General features: G+C 32.4%; 1 protein-coding gene across 1 annotated transcript in view; it reads right to left on the bottom strand.

Moving 5' to 3' along the window:
• LOC114330752 (uncharacterized) overlaps window positions 1-16,014 on the bottom strand; it is a 73,894-nt gene extending 57,880 nt beyond the window's left edge. The window contains exons 1-2 of the mRNA XM_050656579.1: window positions 15,715-16,014; window positions 1,134-1,319 (exon numbers count right to left, since the gene is read on the bottom strand). Coding sequence (XP_050512536.1) covers window positions 1,134-1,319; window positions 15,715-15,902 — 374 coding nt within the window. The 5' untranslated portion in view covers window positions 15,903-16,014. The remainder of the gene's footprint in view (window positions 1-1,133; window positions 1,320-15,714) is intronic.
• Between the last annotated feature and the right edge of the window lie 11,423 nt (window positions 16,015-27,437).

Below are 27,437 nucleotides of genomic sequence, written 5' to 3' on the forward strand. Positions count from 1 at the left end.
ATCTTATTATTAATAAAATGTATGCCAAAAAGTAAAATTCTGTAATGTTTCGCAATTATATTCATACAAAATAAATCAAAACTTTACAGATTTAGTCATTAGGTAGGTATACAATATTGATAACTATCGATTAAACATCAAAACCGGCCATCATGCAAAAGTCATCTGTCATTACTGTCATTCGAATTTTTTATTTCGTCTAAAATTAAAAAAAAAATCCTCAAAGTTGTAAGTAAGTGTTAATGTTTTTTATGATTGACGATACAATTTTGTACGCACCACCTCAATACTCTTTATCGAACGCGTCTGTTTCTCTGCTCGTAATATCAGACTCGTTCGATAAAGAGTCACTTTACTGACTGACTTTACTGAAATTGGTTAAACAATTTTTCGACCGTGGTACCGCGTGACACCCTATGTATTTGTTATAAGGATTGTTATACGGATGTATTTCTTTGAGTAAGTTTGTGCAAAAAATCGAATCAGAATAATTTACCTAACGGGGGCGACGTTACAGACTATACTAATAAGTAGTTGAAACGGTCAAAACAAAGAAACGCACACTCATCAAAAATGCGCTTGAGATTCTCGTATAATCAACATTTACTGAATCGATCCAGGAAGAGTCAACTCCAACTAGTAAAAGTTGATTTAAATTTTTAAAATCAACTTTTACTGCTCGTTTCAGTTGGAGTTGACTCCAACTAGTTGGAGTCAACTCTAACTGAGAATCAACTTGAACTGTAACATATACATGAAATAAATGTTCATATTATCCGTTTTTTCAAATATCCGTGAAACTTCCGGTTCCGAGGAGCACGGATAATCGGGGTTCTAATGTATTTACTTTTGGGTTATCTTTTCTTATTTCATTGTAAACTAAAAATGTTAAAAAAGCAAAATGCGAAAAATGTTTTTTATAATGTTTGTTTATTTCTAACAAATCTTGAATATTTAAACACTATTACTATAGCTATACACAATGAATCAATAGTTTAAGAAATTTTATTTCATTTTTATTTTTTTTTCAAAATTCTTCCATTTTCTGACAAACCTCACCTGTGTCCGTGTAATTTTATTTCGCCTGTCTGTTGGAGGGTTAAGTAAAACATGATTGGAAAAAAATAACTTACCTGTTATAAGCAATTGCTTGGCTTAATTCCCTTTCTTGGCGACAAGCCAAAATAAAATCTTCTTCTAGAAACTCAATTTCCAATGAATTATATTCTGCATCAAATATACCAGGATATCTGTTTTCTATTTCATCTTTTTCAACCTCTAATTCTTCATTTGTGAGAGGTGCTTCAATAGCATCATATCTAGAATAGGAAACTAAATAGAAATCACAAAATAAAGGTATGAAATCAATATTACAGAGACAGATCAAATTCATGAATTATATTGCATAAAGAGTATGGTGAAATAGGCCAGGGTAAAAAGACAAAAATATGCCCTGTTCGTGACACTTCAACAGCCAGGGTACTGAAGCATTTTTTCGACAGGTAATACCTATAATAACAAATTGTAACTTTCCTGCGTAGGATCTGGCGGCCATTTTTATTTATAAACAATTTAGTGTCAAAAACGACCTGTTTCCCTTTTTTTTCAAATTAATGGAAAACATTAAGAATTATGGTTTTCTTAGTACAGACATCTTCGAGAGAATGGAAAAAGCTTTAAAATGGCGTATTACAAAGTTTAATACACTCATATTGTTATAGTCTAAGATCCGATATAAGGTCGAACTGCACCGATCTGTTTAATGGAAAAAATTATTTTAATATGTAAATTAGTATGTTAAACATTATAAAAAACAAGGGTTGCCTGATATAATCCTGTTCTGACTATAATTAATTAATAATTAAAAAATATTTTTTTTTATAAATTTGACTCAAAAAAAATTAACACTATCGGTAAGTGCAAAGCCTATAGGATATGTAAAAATAGGGGTGCCTGTAAAAAGCCTGTTCTAAATGGGGGTTGGCTAATTTTTAAAAGTTTACAACGTCTACTTATGGATAATTGATGGATTCGACCGTTACTTGATGGAAGTTCATTTTATCTAACAATAAAAAAGTGAAAACGTTTGTTTTCTATACTTCCACAAAATTTATTATATCTAAGTGACTACAGCTGTTTCGGCGGAGTGCCTTTCTCAAGTAATATAGTTTACAATGTGTTTGCCTTTTTAATCTTCAACTGAAGAGGTTGAGGAGTGGGGAGCTGTTTGTCTCGAGTTGGTCATTCAGAATTATATCTGTATTTTTCAGTTTATTAATTTCCATAGATTCTAAAAAAGATAGCTTAAGGCCTTTATTTTGAATATGTAGAATTTTAAACTCTTCATTGAAAGAATGATTATGATCTAGAAGGTGAAGTGCGTATGTAGAAGTGTCTGTTTTTCTATTGTTGAATGCCCTTTTGTGTTCTGCTATCCGTTTGTCAAAAGTTCTGCCAGTTTGACCGATGTACGTTTTCGGACAGTCACCACAAGTTAGTTTGTACACACCACTCTGTAGTTGCTTTCTCTTTCGGCTTTTATTGTTCTTAATATATTTGCTTAAGTTGTTGTTAGTTCTGAAAGCTGGTGTTATTCCTTTCTTTTTTATGTATCTGGCTATTGTTGTTGTTATCTTGCCAGTATATGTGAGAGAGCAGAAGGTACTGGGTTCTTTCTGTGGTGGTGGATACACTAATTTCAGGGCTTTCTTATGGAGTTTTTGGCTTAAAATTTTGTTAACTGTTTGTTCGTTATAGCCGTTGTTTACTGCTATTTGTTTAATGATGTTTAGTTCTATTTCGAAGTTATTTTTTGTCATGGGAATTTCTGTCAGTCTATGTATCATGCTATGGTAGGCTGCTAATTTGTGTTGTGTAGGATGGGATGATGAATTGTGTATAGTTGTGTCAGTATGGGTAGGTTTATGATATATGGAGAACTCATGTTTGTTGTGTAGTCTGGAAATCGTTACATCTAGAAAGTTTATAGAGTTATTCTGTTCTGTTTCTACTGTAAACTCAATATTATTATGAAGTGAATTAATATATGATAGAAATTGGTCAAGTTGTCTGTTAGTTCCTGTAAAGCATACTAGTATATCATCCACGTATCTCCACCAATATAAGAACTGTTTAAATACGGGATGTTTAGAAATTGTTGTTTCAAGTTGGTTCATAAATATATCTGATAGCAATGGGCTTAGAGGATTACCCATAATAAGTCCTGCACTGTTGTTTGTGTATATTTGATTATTGAATTCAAAATAGTCTTGATTTATGCAAATTTCAAGAAGGTGTAAAATTTCAGATGCAATGATCGGATTTGTACTATTATGGTCTAAAAGATTCTTAACTAAAACAAAAGTTTCTGTAGGAGGAACACTAGGAAAAAGATTTTTTACGTCAAATGAAATTAGTCTGGAGTTTTTGGGCAATTGAAAATGTTGTATTTTATTAACTAGTTCTAGTGTATTTTTTACGGTGAATTTAGGTGAAAATTTAGTGTATTCTGTAATAATATCTGACAGTTTTTTTGAAATTTTATATGACGGAGCTGTATAAAAAGAAACTACAGGTCTTATTGGGTGGTCAGGTTTGTGTAGTTTAATAAAAGAGTATAATTTAGGAGGTTGTGGGTTCATAATATTAAGGTATTTCTGTTCTGTTGGATTTAGTTTGAATTTTCAACTTTCAATGGCAAAGGCACTCCGCCGAAACAGCTGTAGTCACTTAGATATAATAAATTTTGTGGAAGTATAGAAAACAAACGTTTTCAGTTTTTTATTGTTAGATACTTATGGATAATTGAACATGTGTAAAACTTTGTTATTACTAATTTTAGGAAAAAAAGTTATTCTTTATAAAAAGTTCTGCATGATGTAAATCCTATGATTCAACCATCAGATATCAAATTTTGTCAATCTTATACGAGTTATGTCAAAAAATGTTAATTTCGGTCAAGAGTGACTTCGACCTTTCGAAAATTGTTATTATGAAACGGTATTAATAATCAAAAAATATGTATTAGTGCGCAATTACATCATTATAATTAAAACAAATTGCAAATTTTTCTGAAATTAGATTCTAAACTTCATTTTTATTTCTTACACGTAGGATAACTCTTTTATTATCAATTTTGCGAAAAAAAATCAATTGTTCATAAAGAGCTTTGAATTGTCTAAAACCTAAGGTGCAGCTATCATCAATTTTATAAATTTTATACGGGGTATGTCAAAAAATACGAATTTCGCTCGGGAAAGAAGTTATTTAGCATTAAAAGAATGTTGCAATATAGAATTATATCCTTAAAATTGGAATATTCTGAAATATAAAAGTATGAAACAACTCTTGAGCGAAATTCATTGGCAAAAAAGGAAAATCACTGGCAAAAGCTCGCAATATATGTAGGTACTTATATAATTACAAGTACTATGAAATATCCAATAATTTGGAAATATATTTACATTAGATTAATTAAAAAAACTGTAAACATTAAATATTGAAATATATTATAATATATTTTTCAATACAAATCCTAAATTCGGACAGGAATTTAGACATTTTTGACAACTTTTTTGAAAGGAACGTTCGATATTTCCATATATTTAGCTGTTGCCTGGAAACGAAAAATATCTGTATGGAAATCTTATTTGGATATTAGGAAAATCCTGTAAGGAATAGGTACATATATATCCAGGAATAGGTACATATGTATCCAGGAATAGAATAGAAATCCTGTACAACAAATGAGAAAAAACGACATATTTCTCACGAGCGCAGACATTTGTTGGCACGAGCCAAGGAACTAGGCGAGGGCCGCAAATCAAGCGAGGTAGAAATATGTAATTTTCTCATGTGTTGTACACTGTACTTTTTCTATGGATGCGGTTTTGTCAAGAGTTCAAACTTCAAAATTTAATAGTTTAGGTGCTTTTAGGTATATTATATGCATAAATTGAAATAAAATTATCACATTTCCGACTTACTGTAGCCTTCTTTCTTTAATTGTAAGTTTAACTTCCTTCTCTTTACCTATTCTTCTCAGTACTTCATAGTCCGTAACTCTCTCTCTACCCAGACAACCCTCACAATTCTTCTATAGGTCCACATTTCAAAGGCGTTAAGTCGTCTCATTGTCTCCACATTTAACGTCCATGGTCAATAACTTATGGATTTGAATAATAAAATTCTTTTACTGAATAAAATACCTTTAATAATTATTTTTTATTTTTTAATTTGAAATTTTTGACAACTGACATTGTTCATTTATATTTACATCCTTGAAAAATATAAACGTTTCAAGTAACTATGTGTTGCTTTCTGGTTGCAATTTATAACGATATTTAAATGCTTTATTTATAATGAATAATATGTGAGCGCACTTATAACCGGCAAAATAACGCAAAAGATGAAAAACATATTAAGTTGTAAGATAAAAAGAGATGAACCTAGTGGAGGTGTTAAATTTAGCGATAGTAACTTACAGATTGACATTATATTGATTGTTTCCCACCTTTAGACGTATCGGACGAGTTTGAGAAATGCCACTGTCACAGTGACAATTTTAGTTGACATACTCTTCTAATACGTCTAAAGGTGGGAAAAAATCAATATAATGTCAATCTATAAGTAACTATCGCTAAATTTAACAACTCTACTAGTTTTGTTCCACTTTATCTCACAATTTAATATATTTTCCATCTTTTGCGCTATTTTGCCGGTTATTAGCACGCTCATCACTGTATACATATATTGCGAGTTTTTGGCAGCGATTTTCCCTTTTTGCCAAGTTTGAAAAGTTTGCCGATTTTGCCAATGAATTTCGCTTAAGAGATTTTTTATACCTTTATATATTTCAGAATATTTCAAATTATAAGGATATTCTTTTATATTGCAACATATATTTAATACTGAATAACTTTTCTCCGGAGCGAAATTGAAAATTTTTTATATACCTCGTATAAAGTATATAAAATTGATGATGGCTGCACCTTAGGTTTTAGACAATTCAAAGCTATTTATGAACAATTGCTTTTTTTCGCAAAATTGATAATAAAAAAGTTATCCTACTTGTAAGAAATAAAAATGAAGTTTAGAATCTAATTTCAGAAAAATTTGCATTTTTTTTTAATTATAATGATGTAATTCCGCACTAAAACATATTTTTTGATTATTAATATCGTTTTATAATAACAATTTTCGAAAGGTCGAAGTCACTCTTGGCCGAAATTAACATTTTTTGACATAACTCATATAAGATTGACAAAATTTGACATCTGATAGTTGAATCATAGGATTTACATCATGCAGAACTTTTTATAAAGAATAACTTTTTTTCGTAAAGTTAGTAATAACAAAGTTTTACACATGTTCAATTATCCATAAGTAGACGCTGTAAAATTTTAAAAATTAGGCAACCCCCATTTAGAACAGGCTTTTTACAGGCACCCCTATTTTTACATATCTTATAGGCTTTGCACTTACCGACAGTGTTAATTTTTTTTGTTAAACACGTCAGTCAAATTTATAAAAAAAAATCATTTTTTAATTATTAATTAATTATAGTCAGAACAGTATATCAGGCACCCCTTGTTTTTTATAATGTTGAACATACTAAATTACATATAAAATAATTTTTTTCCATTAAACAGATCGGTGCAGTTCGACCTTATATCGTATCCTCTACTATTAATATAATTGCGAAAAAAGGTCTAAATTTAAAAAAAAATATTTTGCAATAACTATTCTAAAAATAAGTATAGAGCTTTGAAATTTTTGTCAAATGAGGATTATTTGTTGCTTAATTTGTAACAAAAATTTTGGAGAGCAGGAGAGCTTTTTTTGCAATAACATAAGTCAGAAAAAAAATGTGAGAACCATTCCTCAGGTGTCAAATGAAAGAGCATGAACTAAACTTTTAAATTGTTTTAAAAAAGTGAATAAAAAATGCATTTTTTAGTAATAAATAATTACGCAAAAGTATCGTCAATTTTTCTTTTTTGAATCTTAAACTTTTTAAATAACTTTTTTCAAAAAAATCTATTTTTTACCGTTTTTTAGGTGCATAACTACCAAGTAATGTTATTTATATGATAATAATTGATGAAAAATTGTAATAAATGTATATTATTTATTATATAAAAAAAGTTTATAAGGAAAAATTGAACACACTTTTGCATAATTATTTATTATTAATAAATGCATTTTCTATTCACTTTTTTTAAACCGGTTTGAAAGTTTAGCTCATGCTCTTTCAGTTGACGCCTGTAGAATGGTTCTAACATTATTTTTTTCTCACTTATGTTGTTGCAAAAAAAGCTCTAGGATAAACAATTTGAATAAAATTTAAACAATTGAATGAATTGCAATAAAATTTTTGTCATATATTAAGCACCAAATAACCCTCATTGGACAAAAATTTCAAAGCTCTCTACTTATTTTTACAATGGTTATTGCAAAATTAATTTTTTTGAAATTTCGACCTTTTTTCGCAATTATGTTAACAATAAATGAGTGTATTTAACTTTGTAATACGCCATTTTAAAGCTTTTTCCATTCTCTCGAAGATGTTTGTATTAAGAAAACCATAAGTCTTACTGTTCTCCATTAATTTGCAAAAAAACGAAAAAATATCGTTTTTTGACACTAAATTGTTTATAAATAAAAATGGCCGCCAGATCCTACGTAGGAAATAAGTAGTAACAATTTGTTCTTACAGTTATTACCTGTCGAAAAAAGGCTTTAGTACCCTGGATGTTGAAGTGTCATGGAAAAAACCTTATTACCCTGGACTAAAGAGCATATTCACAATAGTAATAGAATTACAACCCTAAGCAAGTGAGTAAAGTAATATGATGGAGGATAAACCCACCACAGGATGATACTATACTTAAAAAATACATCATTAAAATGGGTGGGTGACTGATCTTACTATACAGTTGAGTCCGCGAATCGTTACCCGTGCGTCATCATTTAAAGCATACGAAATAAGTCGTATTTAATAAGTTGTAATATTTAATAAGTTGTAGTTCAGTTACTGAAGATTTTCACCTCCGATTTTGGTAACGTCCATCGATTTTCATGAAAATTGGTGAGTAGTTAGAAGATTCCTCAAGAAACAAAAGTGACGTGCCAACTTTTGCTTTTATCCTGGGGATGGATGCCCCTTCTTCTTTGGGGAGAAAATTATTTTATTAAAAATAACCCCATAAATCAGTAAAGGGACAAATTCTAAGCCAAATTTGTTATATCATGTTATTAAAACAAATCAATTAATTTTTGAGTTATTAAAGATCAGAGATTTTAATTTGTCATGAAAAAAATACAAAGTGGTTTTTTATAAATAACTCAAAAACTATGATTTTTTACAAAAAAGTTTATTACATGTTACCTAAATTAAAGCTAATGAAAAATCAAATAAATTCCTGATTTATCGAATGTGTAATTGAATGTATATTTTTTTGAAATGGGTTAGTATGAGTTTTTCGAATGAGTAATTGAATGTATATTTTTTTTTTCAGCGAGTACTCAAATTTAAGCATTCAAGCTTAAATAATGGGCAAACGATGGATTTTATAACATATACTTACTAAATCAAATGAGCTCCATAAAAAGTCGATAGAATCAAAATTAAGCAAGTTATGATGAAAACAAGAGAACTCCTTCTAATTTTTTTTAAGTGAACAATAAAACGTACGCCATTTCCACAAGAATTTAAAATTAATAGTAATCCCTATAAGAGATTCTTTATTTTAGCATAAGTAATGACCTTAGAAATTATGACAGGTTTAGAACACTTATTAAAAAAAAATGATTTAAAAAAATCAGAAGTTCTCAAATTTTTGTCAATTTTTTCTTTTGATAATAACTCCAAAAATATTCAATATTCGTAAAAAATTTACAGAACTAAAACTTAGTTTTTTAAAAAAGATTTTACATTTTTTATTATCTTTGTAGGATAAAAAATAACCGAGATAGAAACTTTTGAAAACTAAATTTGAATGCGAGAACCATGTAACCAGGGCCCTTTAACCTTTTATATTAAAAAAAATAAGGGATTTAAAATATTAAATTTAATACGATTTTATAGCCATTGAAAATACCCTTAAAATGGTTTTTAGATGAACCCGAAAACATATAAATTAAATGATTTCTAAAATAGTTCTAAAGATATTTCTAAAAAAAAAAACAAAAACATTTTTTTGGAAAAATTTTCTAGGATAAATTTTGATCTATCAACTTCTTCTGAAGTTCATTTTATAGGCTTTCTGACTACTTTGACAAGTGTTTATTAAATATATGTTATAATATGCATAGTTTCCCCATTATTTAAGCATGAATAATTAGATTTGAGTACTTGCCAAAAAAATATACATTCAATTACCTGTAACTAACTTTGACTTAATACTAATGATTTCCAATGTTAAAGACATAAAGACAAGATCATTTACTATTTGCTGACTATTGTGCTTAAAATGAAAATAACAGAAACATTAATTGACGACCCTAGAAGTAAAGGGGTATAAGTGACATTTTTGTAAATATTGAGATAACTACATTGCCGAACTGGAAATCTTTTATTCTATTTGGAAGTAAAGACATCTAAGCGATAAGTCTAACAGGTGCTGCTTTCTAACGGAAGTTACTTAGCCGCCAAGCCAACTATGAGTAGGGCTTGGAAGAGAAGAGGCACAAGTGCACTTGTACCCCTATTCCACTGTGTCAGACTGTTAGGCGAGTTTATTATCCTTTTGGATGGGTAGTGGTATAGCTCCTCTAAAGTAATATTATTTTGTTGTTAAGGTAATACTTTATTGTAAACTGCAGTCTTGTATGTTTTTATAAACTACATTTTTTTAGAAGAATTCGTTTTGTTTCTTTGTAAAAACTGAAGGTTAGTTAAGAAATACTATTTGCTCCAACTATTTAAATAGTTGGAAATAAGCCAAGTACAAACTTTATTGTGATTTCTGCAAGGAGGACAAACAGAAAGAATTTGTAAAGGAAAGCTTTTACAGAAATATTTTTAATACTCAGTTCAACCTTAGTTTTAAAAGGTCAAGTACAGATACCTGTGATAAGTGCAGTGGCGTAGCGTGAGTGTCGGCTGCCCGGGGAGGAAGACAATCTTGCCGACCTCATATTTAGGTATTTTAATTTAATGTATGCTATACATTACATACAGTAGGAAAAATGCAAGAATACCCATGAACGAACATATAAAACACGCTGTATTTTCCTGTCACCGTGTCACAAAAAAGATTGGCCAGCGCAAGTGCATGTAATAATTATTATTACATGTACTTGCGCTGGGCAATTTTCTTTGTGACACGGTGACAGGAAAATACAGCGTGTTTTATATGTTCGTTCATGGGTATTCTTTCATTTTTCCGACTGTACATTAATTATAGCGAACTTTTCGGCGAGAACAGTCATCATTATTTTGCATTATACAGGTTAGATTTTAAATGAAAAGGTTTATCTAAGTTTTACAATCACGTTTATTGATACAAAAATTCTTTTACTTTAACAAATTAGATACATTGATATAACTTAGGTATCTATCAATTAAGATTAGGCACACCTTGACGATCGATAAGATTAAATAAAATCAATTTTTAATTAGAACTAGAACGATACTATTTATATTTTTATTGAAAAGTAATATGTGTATATATATGTGTTAGAATTAAAAAAAAACTTCCGTCTTGAATTAAAAATTTATGTCTACTGTTTTTAAGAGCAAAGTCTTTTATTGCACCGTCAATGTCTATCGCATCACACACCTCTTGCTCAATATACAAAATAACCAAATTAGTAAGTCTTAGAGTACCTACTCATTGTCGATCATAATTTTTAATCAATTTCAATTTTGAAAAACTTCTCTCACAGCTGGCATTGCTTATAGCAACTGTAAAAAATATTCGGAACATTATTAAAATATTGGGCAGAGTATCTTCCAGCTTGAATTTAACAATAAATTGAAATGATTCAAGTGAGTCTGCACAATCTGTGCGCAGTCCAAAATCTTTCCAGCTTGAAACTCTGCTCGTCAATTTCGTCTAATAATATAGCCGGCGTTAGATAAGCAAACTTATCCGTTAAATTCTGTAGTCGTTGAAAACGCTCACGAATTTCTACAATAACTCTATCTAATGAAGAAAACAGCTTTCGTCTCAACTCATTTTCACAAAACAAGTTAGCATCTCCATTTCCGTCATCAAAAATATGCTATCTTGTTATGCGCCTCTGAGGTTTTATGGAAATTCCAAGTTCTTCACACATATTTTTTGCATAACCTACAGCGCCATTTGCCCATTCTTCTCTTTTTCTGTCAATATTATCTGCAAAGCCTTTACTTTCTGAGCGCACAATCTTATGTCAAGTCCCCTCGTTTGTAAATATTTTTGTGCATCATTCACTTCATGTAGCACCAGTTGCCACAGGCCCAAAAATTAAAGAAAGGAAAATGACTGCATCGAAAGTAGTAAAGCACCTGCATCTGTCCTAGTGTTTAAGCTTTCACCTGCCTCTGTCAGTTTTTCCAAAGTGATGAGAATGTCTTTGTAATGATGCCATGTCACATTTATGGCATCTTGAACCCTTTCTTCGGGTGTCTTGAACCCCTTTTGTCTGTAGCTGCTATCAGAACTTCCCAACGATGTGTCGATGAGGAAAAGCAGAATAGCAACGTTCTAAAGTGCCAAAAAAAGTTACTGAATCCAACTCAACTGAGGCAGCGTGTAAACAAACTAGATTTAACGAATGATTTGAGCAAGGTACGAATTCAGCTTTAGGGTTTATTTCTTGAATTCTTTGCTGAAATCCTGAATACATTCCAGCCATAACAGCAGCATTATCTTATGCTTGACCTCTACAGTTGCTTATATCTAGACCATCAACTTGAATCCTGTCCAATATCATCTTTGAAATTCCTTCAGCAGTTTTGTCTTTAGTTTCAATGAAATCTATAAAAGATTCCATTACTTTTACTTCCTGATTTTCAATTATTACATATCTTAATAACCCACTTGTTTGATCTTTATGAGAAAGATCTGGAGTGCTGTCGAATATAATTGATTACTTATTTATTTATTTAAAAAGCTCAACAGGCCTAAGGCTAAAAATACAATTGATATAATACAGTAGTACAATATTGAATAATACTTAGCTTTTTTATATGTCCAATGATATGTTGGTGATCATTATTTCCCAAAATGGCAATACGTTTGTTTTGTATTTGTGGTGACATATAAGTGATTGAAATTTTGCCACCCATTTTAGATTTTATAAGATGTTCACGAAGTACATGATCGTATTTTGCAATTAAATTAACCAGTTCTAAAAAGTTTTCTTTATTGGTACTAGTGTCATTTTCTATATGTCCACGTAAACCCAAATTTTGTCCACAAAATAAGTAATGAACAATTTCGTGCTCCTTTCAATCAGTCTGAATTTGTAGTGGCGACATAAATATAAAATGGTTCAAATATTTACAACATATTTTTAGTATTTATTGTTAAATTTTGCCACCCCCTAAAAAGTTCCGACGGGGCGTGCCGCCCCTGCCGCCCCCTCTACGCTACGCCACTGGATAAATGTGATAAATTTCAGATAAAAATACATCATGTTTCGGCAGAAGAAAAAGCTTTCACTCGGACAGTAAAAGACTCACTTGCGTAAGGCGGAAGCCATAAGAACAGCAAAAACTGAGTGTCATGACCCAGACCTAAAGGATGCTAGCAAAGTTGCAATCATCTTCTACTTTCAAAAAACTATGCCAACTCCTAATGTGTCAACTTATAAAGCATATTTTTATGGCAACTGTAGATGTATAACTTAGGGGTCCCTAACCTACTGATTGGAACAACTCATTTCGTTATGTGGCAGGAAGATCAGGCTTCACGTGGATGTAAGGAAATATCATCCTTGTCTTCTAAAATATATCAGAAGCCTTCTCCCAAATGTGAAGGCCAAAATAAGAGTCATCTAACAGTCAAATTTTGGCTCTACATTGTCAGAAACAGTAATATTCAAACAGTACGCTTTTCAAACGCTTTTTTAAAAGTAGCCATTCTTATAATGAGTGACCAAGACTGTGGTTTGATAGACTTAAAAAAAAGAACCAAAAAGAACCTGTATGTACCTCAACATTGGAAGGAGCTGGTAACTTCTACAAGTAGATAGTTCTTTACAGTACAGATGGAAAATTATGATTTTTTACACTTTCAAGCACTTGCGCTATACTTCAAGAAGAGCGTAAGTGGAATACAGAGTATGCAATGGTTACATTTTCAACAGAACAAACCTTTAACCCTGTTTTATAAGAAAACAACTGGAGGTAGCATAGAAGTTTAGTGAGCTATCTATGAAACTCTCTCGATCTGGCAAAAACTATGCCCTTCTGCCAGATTTCTTGCCAGTACAGATTGACAAAAGGTCTCTCGTTAAGCAAGCTAAATATTCAAATCCTCAACAGTTACTCCACTACGTATGGTCCTTCTCAGAGGCACTTTTCAGTACATCACAATTGACTGAAAAAAAGGTAAGTCCGTGATAATACACATTTATAACATTTATTCTAACATGACATTTAAGTTAAATGTGACAGTTGTCAGAATCGTAGTCAGCCAAATATGAAAAGGGTATTGCAGTATAACCCTTTTATTTGCAATTTGGTATAAAAACAAATCAATTATGTTTATTGCATTTATAAAATGGTATTTTCTTTGATTGGTATAGTCTTATAAATTCTACTGATTATAGTCATATACAGTCAAAACCGTTTATAACGAACTTCAAGGGACTGGTGGTTTTTGTACATTGTAGCCAGTGTTCTCGGTAAGCGGTTCTATCTGTTATATCGAACAGGTTGCTATAAACGATATTACACTGGTAGCAACAGTCACTTCATTGTAACTTTATAATGCAAAAATGTGTAACTTAATCTATAGGTACTTATAATATGTTATAACATATTACACATATGTTAATATGTTATTAACATATTATGTGTTTATTATTGTACTTACATAGATCTAAATATGTACATACATACATATAATAAAAATGAAGATATTGGAATTAGTACAGGTAGTCAATGAACAATACTCATAATATTATAACGAGTTCTCAAAATCGTTGTATTATAAAAGTATGGGCATACATACACTATTTATTTTTAAAAAGACCAAATAATGTCAATTACAACAATTGGGCCTTTTGGGCCAAATGGTGTAATAATGTAAACAAAATCTTGTGATAATGGACTAGGACATCTAGTGTCTAAAGGACTTACAAGTGAACCCTGCCCGGATGTACCATCATAACCATAAATTAATAAAACCTTCCTTTTCATTTCGTGGTAATATCGGTACCTCGGAGAAGTTACAATACAATGCTCATTTTCGTAAGTTTACAGGAAAGCAATTTTAAACTTTTTTTAACAGAAAGTGTTATTGTTAACGTTATTTATTGGGATATGGAAACAACATTATTTTAGGACATTGTCTAATCTATTGGCATTTAAATCATGCATTTGTTATAATTGTTTATTATATAGTGTGTAAAAAGGTAATAATTGAAAAAAATGGATGTTGTATCTCTCCGAGGTACAGATATGTAGGCTGTAACCAATATTTCAACTGCTAGTGTTCCAAGAAATATGTTCGCTTTAACCGATTTGTTCGTTATAAGCAATGTAAATGCTTTTTTATATGTCATTTCACGGGTCCTACTATTTTGTTTGTTATATCCGATTGTATGTTGTAGCCGGTGTCATTGTAAACGATTTTGACTGTATATAATTCATAAATCATTTGTTGTTCGATTATAGCGCCATCTATCAACAGCTAGAATAAATGTTATAAATGACTGTGATCACGGACGTACCTTTTTTCTGTCACTTCCAACTTAATGCGTTAGAAATAATTCGAAAAACTGTGACATACTGAAAGATGCCTCTGAGAAAGAGTATACCTCAAATTTACCATGAGTTTTTCATAAATCTACGACATGATGGTCAACAAGATGGAGAACTAGCAAACTTTAAAGAAGCAGAAGTCGAAAATGATGATTTGGATCACCATTACGACTCTGATGTCAATGAATCAGAAGTCAATTATGTAAAGAGTAAATTTGTACAAAAACGTTATGATCTTTTTACATTTTTTGCCTTTATGTTACATTTCTTAGAAGTAAAAGCGTATAAGTGCTACTTAGCAACCTAAAAATAGCTCCAAAATGAGTAAAGTGAATAAAACTATGATTTTTTGTTACAAATAATAATAATAATTCCTACAGTTACTAAACCGCAAAAGAAAAACTAGCATTAAAACATCATGGCAATTACAGTGAAGGCTCAACTTTGAATGGTATTGACTCAAAATTTACTTTTTGTCACTTAGGTATACTAAATTTACATTCAAGATGCAGTAGAAATAAACAAACCAAGACACGTTAAATGCTACTAGGAGCACTCCCTAATCATAATTTACAATGTATAAACTTTGGAAATCATGATTTGGGATTTACAATGTATATACATTGTAAATTATGATTAGGGAGTGCTCCTAGTAACATTTAACGTATCTTGGTTTATTTATTTCTACTGCATCTTGATTGTAAATTTAGTATAGGGTCCTCTGGTCATCAATGGATGTGGAAAGGGGAAAGATGTAAAAGTAGACGAAGAAATTATGTTATGTAATTACTTACTCTGAAACTTCTTGATGTGATATGTAGTTTCCTTGAGAAAGCGATACACACATCCAGTTTAACAAGTTTTTCATATTGGTATCATCTGTATCAAACCAAGCTTTAACAACATTTGGATTTAAATGCAGTAATCCTATATTTAATTCTTTAAACACTTTAAGAAGGTCCTCCCCGCTAAAACCCGACATCACTTATAGTTTCTTTTACTTTACTTCCTGTTAGTTATTTAATTTTCGATAATAGTTTTATTCCATAATTCTATTTTGTTTTTATTTTAAATTTCTGTCACTGTCAATGTCAACGTAACGGAATAACCATGGAATAACGGCAATGTCATTTGTCATTCAATTCTTTTTTTCTATACGTGGCCTCTTGCTTCTACGCCTTCAGTCTAGAATTTTTATGTAAAATAGCTCGTGCCCGTGCGAGTGCGAACTGCGAACATCTATTTTGATTTTTGCTGCGGGCTGGGGCCGCTGATGGCAATCCATTGTGTTAAGTCAAGCCACAGAATATCCACGAATAACTAACCAACCATACAGAAGCGAAACTCAGGCCGAAAACTGTAACATAAATTTCATGCTCATGTGTCACGTACAGTTGAGTCCGCGAATCTTTACCCGTGCGTCATCATATAAAGCGCACGAAATAAGTCGATGATAAGCCGGAAATTGAAATTTACTAAACGCAACAGCAAGTCACTTACTGTCATCGACTTATTTCGTATGCTTTAAATGATGACGTACGGGTAAAGATTCGCGTACTCAACTGTAACTGGTGAAACCTCACTTTTGCGACTATGGTCAAGCTGAAAATTGATCAAGGGCGCGTCCATAGTCCGTAGTCCGCCGGTTTTCGAGTCAGAAAATCGACGCCGAGTCGGTGTAGCTAAATCCTTTGTATTTAAATGGGCCTGTCCAAAGTGCATCAGCGCGCTGACAACTAATACAAATGATAATTCACACAGCGACTCGGCGCTGGCTGTCTGATTCGGAAACCAGCGTGCACTATGGACGCGCCCTTAAGCTTAAAATCTTTTAGTTCAACCAATGCGAGGTTGCGTCCATAGTGCACGCTTGGTTTTCGAGTCAGATATCCAGCGCCGAGTCGGTGTGCGAGTTATTATTCGTATTTAGTTGTCAGCGCGCTGGTGCACTTTGGACAGGCCCATTTAAATACGAAGGATTTAGCTACACCGACTCGGCGTCGGTTTTTTGACTCGAAAACCAGCGTTCACTATGGACGCGCCCATAGGATATATTTCAGTTTTATTGTAAAGTGTTCTATTTTTGATCTATTGTGAAGTGAGTTATTAGGATCACGCATTGCATTCTACATAGTAATTTGTCGAAGGCTGGCTGTTTCGTTTCACTCACTTTTATATTATTTGCAGCAGGACCTTTAACGATTGAAAATTGTAAAATCATATTCCATCATTATTCCAGCAAATGAAGCATTTTGGCTCGCAATTTTTTCGTCCAGCATTGATTTACTTGAAATTTTCACAGAAGGTAGGGATAGTCCAAGGATCATCATTTTATATATCATGCCGCTGTACGCTAAAACCTTGGAGGTGGTTGCCACTACCCCATCTCGGGGGTGGGAATTATTTATTACGTTTTAACTATGTAAATCGATGTAAAAAGTAATTCTAAGAAAAAAAAAATGTTTTTTACATTCCCTTCGTAAAACTAATATTTTTAAAGCAACAGTTTTTGAAAGTAACAGTTTTTCGACGAAAAAATCCACATTTTTTGAGGGTTTTTTTGAGAATAACTCGAAAAATATGCATTTAATCAAAAAAACTGTAGATCTCAAAATCGTAGCTTTTAGTAACACAACCCAAATTATTTTTCTATAATATTTTTACGACTAATACGAACCGAGATACGGCATGTTAAAAGGTTAGCTTTTTTCGTCAAATGCATAATTTGAAATATTCAACGCCAAATAACGGGAAAGCTTTGAATTTTTCGAGGAAAACAAAGCTAATCTTTTTTCAAGCATACAATTAGACCTTTAAAAATAATAATAAACAGTTTGTAGCATAAAATTGAGCGACTTATGTTCAAAAAAAGATCGATACCTGCTTTTCTCTACGAAAAAATCAGTGAAACCTAACTATCCTTCTAATTAAAAATTGGTCTTCACCTTTCTGTAATTTCCTTTTGTATTTGCATTATAAATACACCCAAGAAGTTTGACCAATTTAAAAGGCCTAATTTTAGAAACATTTGGAGTTTAAAAAGAAAAATAGATTTTTTGCAATTTCGTATTTTTCACCTTTTTTTTTCAAAATATTTCCGAAAAGACTGGAGATACGAAAAAAATAATAAACTACTAAATTATAGCTTTTTTAATAACTAAAATTTTCTTGTGCATAGATTTTCATTACAGTGATAATAGTTAGCGAGATAAAGCTGTTTAAAACCTCTATTTACGGGCAAACGCCCTCTTATTCAAGCCTTTTAAACCCCCCCCCCCAATTAAAAACTAAGGGATCTTATGGAATTTAATTTACTTAGTCTTATAGCTCTTTAAAAATCCTATAAAATCATTTTTGAAAAAACTTTTTATCGCCAAAAATGAAGGAGCTATATGTTTATAAAACGAAGTTTTGTTTTCGAAAAATTTGAATAGTCCGCTTATGGACTAATGTATACTTATAATACTACGCAGCTGTTCTCAAACTTTTTTAGTCGCGGCACCCTTGTAGGGCTAAAAATATTTCGAGGCACACCAACCCTTGAAGCGATTTGGGAAACGACAAAAAATTAAAAAATACAATTCTGAGGCTCATTTGATTTCAATATAAACTTTATTTCAGATCAATAAAATACTGTACATTTGATATTTAAATATCCTTACTTAATATGATGAATGAACTCAAAATTAAAAGAAGCAGTAACAATCCTGGCAAAAGAAGCACGGAAAAGAGGTCTAGAAATTAACGAAGGAAAAACAAAATATCTACTCTGCTCTAGAAGAGAAGATAACAGGACGAGAGAAATCAAAATATAAAACTGCTCTTTTGAAAGAGTCCAACAATTTAAATATTTGGGAGCAATAGTGAATGGCCAAAACAAGAGAAGTGAAGAAGTAACGGAACGAATACTAGCAGGCAACAAAACATACTGGAGATATCATAGGCTTATGAAGGACAAGAACTTATCCAGAAATACAAAACTGAAAATATACAGAGTTGCAATCAGACCAGTAGTTACGTACGCAGTTGAGACAATGTGCGTCACGGAAAAGATGAAGAACAATTGAGAATATTTGAAAGAAAAATCCTCAGATGGATTATGGGCCCGATAAGAATGGACAACGGAGAAATGAGAAGGAAAGAGAGAAGGAAAAACGACCTACTGATTAAGAAGATCACCAGATGGGAACCAGAAACTGAAAGGCCAAGGGGAGGACCCAGAGAGAGATGGGAGGACCAGGTCATGAGAGATATCAAAATTCTGGAAGTGAGAAACTGAAGGGAACTATGCACATATCGAAATGAGTGGAAGAAAATTGTAACGAAAGCCAATAAGTCATACAACAAACTTTGACAACATACAAGTGGAATTCGGAGTGATTCATCGCAATAAGCGAATCAGGGAGCTCTAAGTAAGAGTGGCAAACATTCCAGCCTGAATGAAAAGCCCTGTTGATTATGAATGTGATGAATGAAACTGTTTCGATTATGTTTTCATTATATGTATCTATCCTTTATAATTATGGGAGTCTTTGTAAGTTTGACCCTCAAATCCCTTGATGCTTGAAGTTTGCTTCTGTATTTTTTGTTTTTAATGTAAGCATATGCGGAGAAAGAAGACTCACAGAAACAAGTCAATGTGAAACACAAAAGTTTTTTTACTGCAACTTTGCCAACAACATTATTTTCTGAATATACCTGCATCCAGAACTCTTCTTGGCTTCCATCACAGTTTTTGAGTTTTAAACTGCTATCTTCGCTGATCTCAAGTAGATTTTGAAAAGCTTCATTTGTCATTCCGACAGGTTTATTTTTTGGATCACACGAAAACGGGTGCATCATCCAGCTATATAAGTCATCTGAGTCAATGTCAGGAAAATAGTTTACAATACTTTCTTCCAAACCTTGCAAATGAGCAATAACAATTTCAAAGAAGTTCGTTTGAGGATTGATTTCATTTGTCATATCAAATTTCTGTAATCTTTTTTAAATGTTCTTTTCTTAACTGTTCCATGTCACCCTTGGCAAATGCTTGAGGCACCCCAGGGTGCCGCGTCACCCACTTTGAGAACCTCTGTACTACAGAACCGGTTCGTATACTGGAAGATGACTAAAAAACTATTTGTATTTGTACATATTTGTAAAGTCGTATTTTTGTGTAAATAAATGTTTTTGTATTTCTTTAATTCTACTTTTTTTCTGTGCAGATTTATTAAAATATCTATTTATAAAAATTGCAATGTTATTAAATGTGGTTTTTAAGGGTTGAAATATTACGATATTATATTATTCTTTAACATAAAACAATCATTATTTAACCAATCAAAACCAAATTTTACCCATATTAAAGTTTACAAAGTTTTTATATAATTTTTGAAAATAAAGGGTAGTTTACACCCCTAAAAATAATCAACGCTCTTGAGCATGATATAGAATATAAAGTACAAGGTGAGATGATCCTAATCCCAAATTTTTATGTAAATCGATGCAAGCCGAAATTATTCTTTTAGGATACGTCAATTTTTTATATATAGCTCCAACAAGGGTGGTTGTAAGGGTTGAAATATTTATGATATTATCTATATTATGATATTATCTATAAATATTTATGATATTATATTATATTATCTTAAAACATAAAACGATTATTATGTAACTAATAAGAACCAAATGTTGACAATATTAAAGTTTAAAATGTTATTTTATAATTTTTTACAATTGGGGGAGTTTTCACCCTTAAAAAACCAAAAGCGTACAACGGCTCAATATATAAAATGAACTAGAGGGTGAAATGAGCCTAATCCCAAATTTTTGTACAAATCGAATTATTTCCTCGACTATATACATGGGTCTGCAAAAATTTTTACAAATATTGACAGCAGTTCCAATCGTAATTAGTAGGCCTAAAATAACAAATTTATTTATTCACATTATACAGTATGGTGCAAATGAAAGGAATAAATTCGTTATTTCGTAAGCCGACGACTTTGGGAAAATCTCAAAAGAGGTCTATTTTTATTTTTAAATTATGATTTTTCGACGTCATATATATCTAGGCACGTCACCGATGATTTTTTAAAATGATAATAGGTGTCATGTTCTAGTTCATTTGAAAGGTTATTTAATTCTCTATTCAGTACCTAATACATATAAACATTATTCATTTCGAACCGAGGCCGGCGGCCGGATTTTAGTGGTTTAGAGAGAATCAAATATACGCTCTCTGAAGAAACCCTAAGAAGGGTTGAAACTAGTTAGAGTGCTTTTGGCGTTCTCTGAATTAACCATGATACTATAAATAACGTTATTTATAGTATCATGGAACTAACTGAAATAAGACGGCTCTTGTTTCGGTTCACAAACGAAATGATTATTTATTATTTTTATAGTTCTACTCCTAACTGAGTATTGGTAACTAATCTTTGTTGGAATTTTACCGTGTTGGACAGGTGGAAGTGAGATGCAACCTGATATATCTCCCTTGGCCTTCTTAGCTCCGGCAATTCGTTGTCTTGCAAATTTTAGAAGTCACGAATGGTGTAACCAGAAGATTAGTAAAGTTCTAATAAATGTTTTATTCGTTCTCTGGATTAACTCTTTATAGAAGTTAAGACTAATTTTAATAGTTTTATTTTAATTAAAATACAAATGTATTGTTACAAACTTATCCGTCATTCAAAAAACCTCATAACATCTTATAAAAGTCAATAGTCAAAAGGAACTCTTCTTCTTTTTTATAATCTTGTTTAAGGTAGGTAATACAACATCCCCCCTCAAGATGATACATCTTCAACATAACTACTGACCAATCTTCACGATAGCGTAAAGGTCTGACAACCGCTCTCCCAGAGCGCGTTGTATTCTTACTCTGCTCAATATTAAATAATGGTCCATCAGTTTTCGTTGGCGTTGGAAGTCGTACAGGCGTTTTGGGTTGAGTTGGGTGACTTTCCACTTCCTGACTACCTTTCTCAATGTTTGTTGGTCTTTGGGATGTTAGTTGTTGAGTAGTCGGTGTAGTTTCTGGAGTCGAATTTGTTTGTTGAATCCCTGGCAGTTGTTTAAATACTCCATCGGGGATACTGCTTAGATATGGAGCAGGGATCAGATGAAAACGGTTTCTCCTTATGGTGCTTATGGCGGTCTTAACTATGTATGATCTTGGATTAACTTCGTTAATGATTTCACCATGTCGTTTCAGGTCTGTGATCCATACAAAATCACCAATTTGAAGTCGACTCAAATTCTTCGGTCCATGTTTTCCATCATATAATTTTTTATATTTCGAGCGGTACTTCCTCTCCGCGCTTACTAGCTTTTTTGATGATTTAAATTCAGCTAATGCGATTGATGGTAGAGTATCTCTCAATTTTCTTCCAAACATCATTTCGGATGGACTGAATCCGTTCTCTAGTGGTGTGTTTCGATAGAACAGAAGTGCTATCTCTATGTTGTTCTTATTCTTCTTTATTTAAGGTTTTTGTGACTTTTACAGCAGCTTCTGCTGCGCCATTTGCTTGGTGGAATTGTGGGCTACTTCAACTTCTCGATGTAGAGAACCCCCATTCTCTTGCGAACTGTTGGAACTCTGATGTTTCAACAGCATGAAATTGTGTTCCAGTGTCGGAACAAACCAACTGTGGTATACCATATCTTGCAAATATTGTTTTGCAGATGTTTATTACTTCCTGTGATCTCATGTTCTGAACAGGAAGTACTTCAAAAAATCTGGAATAGTTATCAGTTACGACGATATACCATTTTGCTTCAGTTTTAAAAAGGTCCATTGATATCACTTGCCATGGGTAATCTGGAAATTTAGCTGGCAATAAAGGTTCATGTTGGTTTATCGAGTTTTGAATACAGATAGGACAAGATCTTACTTTGGCTTCTATCTCTTGAGAAATTCCTGGCCACCACATCGTTCCCATAGCACGACGACGAGTTTTAGTTATTCCAAAGTGGCCAGCGTGCAATTTTTCCAACATCATTGCCCTGAGCTCACATGGAATGATCATACGGTTTCCTCTAAGAAGGATACCATCCACAACTAATAGTTCATGACGTACTGGGTAGTATGGTTTAACATCACCTGATAATGCAGACTTGTGAGGTCAGTCTCCCATTATGTAGTTCTTCAGTTGATTACAGGTTTGATCATTGCTTTGTGAGTTAGCAACTCGTGTTACATTCTCGTCAGATGTGTGAATACCTGCAAGAGTGACTCCATGAATGAAGGCATCGATTTCTTTTTCTAATTCTTTGTCATCTTCTGAAGGTATGGGTTTACGGGATAAAGTATCAGCAATATATAAATTTTTCCCTGGGGTATATACAATATTGTAGTCATAACGCATCACGCGCATTCTAAACCTTTGAAGTCTTGGGGACAGATCATCGAGATGCTTAGTTTTAAATATTTGTATAAGTGGCTTGTGATCGGTCTCTATGGTATATTGTTTTCCTATCAGAAAACTCTTTAGTCGATCGCTTGCCCAGGTCAGAGCTAGTGCTTCTCTTTCTATGTTTGCATAATTTTGTTCAGCTGGAGTCAAAGTCCTCGAGATGTATGCTACAGGTTTCTTATGACCACCTTCAACTTGAAGTAATACAGCTCCCAGTCCTTTGGTAGAAGCGTCACTGGATAGGATTGTAGGTTTATTTGCATCATACATTGTTAAACAAGGTGCTGATATAAGCAATTCTTTTATTTTCTGGAACACCTCTTTTTGTGCTGGGCCCCATAGAAATGCATTGCTTGGACTAACTAAACTTGTAATTGGTTGCATAATCTCACTCCTATTAGGGATAAATTTCGCTAGGAATGTTACAGTACCCATAAGGCGTTGAACTTCCTTGACATTTTTTGGTGCTTCCATGTCTACAATTGCTTTCACCTTGCCTGGATCTGGTGCTACCCCATCCTTCGACAACACAAATCCCAAAAAATCGATTTTCTGCTTACAGAATTCAGTTTTGCCCTTATTCAAGGTTATACGTGCTTTTTTGATTCTCTCGAGCACTTCTCTTAGGCGGTCATCGTGTTCCTCTTTTGTGTTTCCCCAAACCAGCACATCATCCATATGGACTAGAGTATTTTTTGCTCCTTCAAGGACTTGTGACATTCTTTTCTGGAATTCCTCTTGTGCCGATGTAATGCCGAAGGGTAATTTCTGGAATTTAAATCTTCCAAATGGGGTTAAAAAGGTTGTGTAGTCTCTTGATTCTTCGGCTAAATTAAGTTGCCAGAATCCATGATTTGCATCAAGTTTGCTAAAGTATTTAGCCCCTCTAATCTCTGCAAGTTGTAGCTCTACTACGGGAATTGGGTGAAACTGACGTTTGACACTTTTATTTAATCTTGACAGATCGACACAGATACGGACCCCTTTTCCTCCTTTCTTTATGTTTACTACCATTGGGGCACACCATTCGGTCGCATGATCTACAGGAACAATGACACCATTTCTCTGCATTTCTTCCAAAGCTTCCTTTACTTGGTCTCTCAATGGAACTGGAACAGTTCTTGGTACAGAAATAGCATATGGTTCAGCATTTTCCTTTATTTCAATTTTGTATTCACCCTCCATATTGCCTAGTCCTTGGAATAATGAGGAGTATTCTGCGACCCAATTTGTCTCAGTGCTTATAGAATAAATTCTTTTTACTATAATAAGCCTTGGCATGCTTTCCTACTCAACAATGGGACATCAATCTCTTCAGAGATAAATACATTTTCTGTAATTTCCGTATTTTTATATTTTAGTTTTAATTTTACTGTACCTAGTATTTTGAATCTTTCTTGCTTTTTTGCACTAAATACTTTATTCGAAGATTCATTTAGAGGTAGTTCATTTATTACATTACTCAGCACTTGGACAGGTACCATTGTTACATCAGCAGCAGTATCCAATTTGAATGTGATAGGTTCAAGCATTCTCTCTTTGCAGCTTACTTGTAGTTTTTGTGTCCACACATTCCTGTCATCACTCGCTTTAATTTCATGTACATAAGAGTTTTCGTCACTATCAGGCTCTGAATCTTGCTGAATGGCATGTACATTTTTGTTTTTGGACTTTTTATTTTTATAACACATCTTGCTGTAGTGTCCTTCATTTTTGCATGTACCACATTTAGCATTTTTTGCAGGACAGTTTGCTAATTTATCATGCCAATCATATCCACATCTAGGGCATTTTTTCGTTTTCTCACCTTTACTTGACTGTTGGCAATTTTGGGGCTTCTGTGATTTTTTGTAAGTTGATTGTTTTCTTATAGCAGAAATATTTGGTTCATTTAGGTTTTGTTTTTGACGGATTAGCTCTTCATGTTGTCTTAGACAGGTTACAGCTTTTTCGAGAGTAAGTGCAGCATCAAGTTGCAGTTTGTCACTTATGCTTGTATCTCTCATTCCGATAATCAACACTAATAAAACCATATCATTGTTTAAAGTCCCCCAATCACATGTTTTTGATAGACTATGTAAGTCAGTAATAAATTTCTCTGCAGTATCACTCCCTTGCTTATGATTTAGGAATTTGGCCCTTTCATAGATAATATTTCTACGGGGTATAAAATAATCTTCAAATTGTTTTAATGTCTCATCATATGTAGTTGGAACTGGTGAAAATGATGAGAATATTTCTTCAGCTCTTACCCCCATATTATAAATTAACACATCAATTTGTTTTCCATCAGATGCTTTATCAAGGCCACACCCTCGTCTAAAACGTTGAAAACGGTTTTTCCATTGTGCCCAATCACTTGGATGGAAATTAAATGATTCGGGAGGTGATAAAGTGAGGTTTATCGACGGTGATTCTTGAACTGGAGCGTTATCAGGCATTTTTTTTCCCAATTGATGCTTAACTGTGCTGTTTTCGTACTTTGTATTTTTGTACTAACCAACCTCTAAATTTTCCGAGTTTTCTCATCCGTATTTTTACAAATCAGCTGCCACCATGTTTTATTCGTTCTCTGGATTAACTCTTTATAGAAGTTAAGACTAATTTTAATAGTTTTATTTTAATTAAAATACAAATGTATTGTTACAAACTTATCCGTCATTCAAAAAACCTCATAACATCTTATAAAAGTCAATATTCAAAAGGAACTATTCTTCTTTTTTATAATCTTGTTTAAGGTAGGTAATACAACAGTTTTGCTTTTAATATTGTTAATATTAAAAGTGGAACTTTCGTTCGCCTTCATTAACATAATTATTTGAAAAGGATGTCCAATTGTTTTTTAAATTAAATTAATTGACAGAAGAAGAATAATGTGTACATAACATATTTTACGGTCAATAATATAAATTAGACATTGACGTTAATGGTCGGACATTGTCGTAAATGTCCATTTTCCTTGGTTATTAACGACAATACCCGGCCATTAACGACAATAAACTTAGATATTGGCCAATGTTGTAAAAACTTAACGTAAAATTAGATTTTTCATCAATAACCGGTCAATAACGACAATGATCAGAAGCAAATGGTCAATGTTGATAAATCGATGCCTCAGAAGCCAATCGGTGTAAGTCAATAAGTGTTTAAAATGAGATACTAAGATGTTTCTGAAAGTAGTTGCAGAAATATAATATATTCTTCATATATAAAATATATTCTTCAGCCTTTTTTGTTTTTAAAGGTTTCAAGATTACAAATTTCGTAAGATGGTCTTGGTTCACCGGTGTCTTGGTATACCATTATAAATCGAAAATCATTATAGTCTTGTGACTGCATGTCATTCAAATAGATTTGAGAGCGTGAATTAAATATTGAATGTAAAATTGGCTTCGAAACCAAACCTTTTCTTGGGTTACTAATCTTTTTCTGACACTGCATACCTACAAAGTCGTAGGTAAATCATTATTGATTCCTTAGTTACATTACAATAAAATTTATTTATTTCGGAAACCATACGATTGCCTCCACCATGCCCAATTGCTAAGTGTGCATTATGAATGATATCAAATAATTCTTCAGTTGTAGCATAAAGTAATACTTTAGACTGGGTGTTTTCGTCAACTCGCATAATCAGTCGCTCTTTACCACTTATTGTAATTACATCATATTTACAAACCATTCTATAGTGCTTTGTTGTTTTTTTAGCACCTGGTGTTCTCAAAATATTTTTCGCTTCTTTAATTACACTTATTCGGCTATTCTATTCGTCACAGTTTAAAAATGATTTATTGTCAACACGTTTTGACTTGACTATTAAGTTTATATAATTATTAAAACGAATGCGCACATCGTTGGTATCCATGATAACACTTATTAAATAAATTTACGAGTAATTTCAGCACGAAAACAATACACAATATACACTCATGAAGTAAACAATAGTAAACCTACACAACCTATCATTTAGTCAAAATTTCAAGATTGACCGATTAACGACGGGCATTGTCGACATTGGCCGGGCAATGATAGAAATATTATCAAGAATTTAAAATTATCATCAATGTCCAGTTTCGATGGACAATAACGTTAATATCCGGCCATTGTCGACA

Source organism: Diabrotica virgifera, chromosome 7 (assembly GCF_917563875.1).
Source record: "Diabrotica virgifera virgifera chromosome 7, PGI_DIABVI_V3a".
Lineage (NCBI taxonomy): Eukaryota > Metazoa > Arthropoda > Insecta > Coleoptera > Chrysomelidae > Diabrotica > Diabrotica virgifera.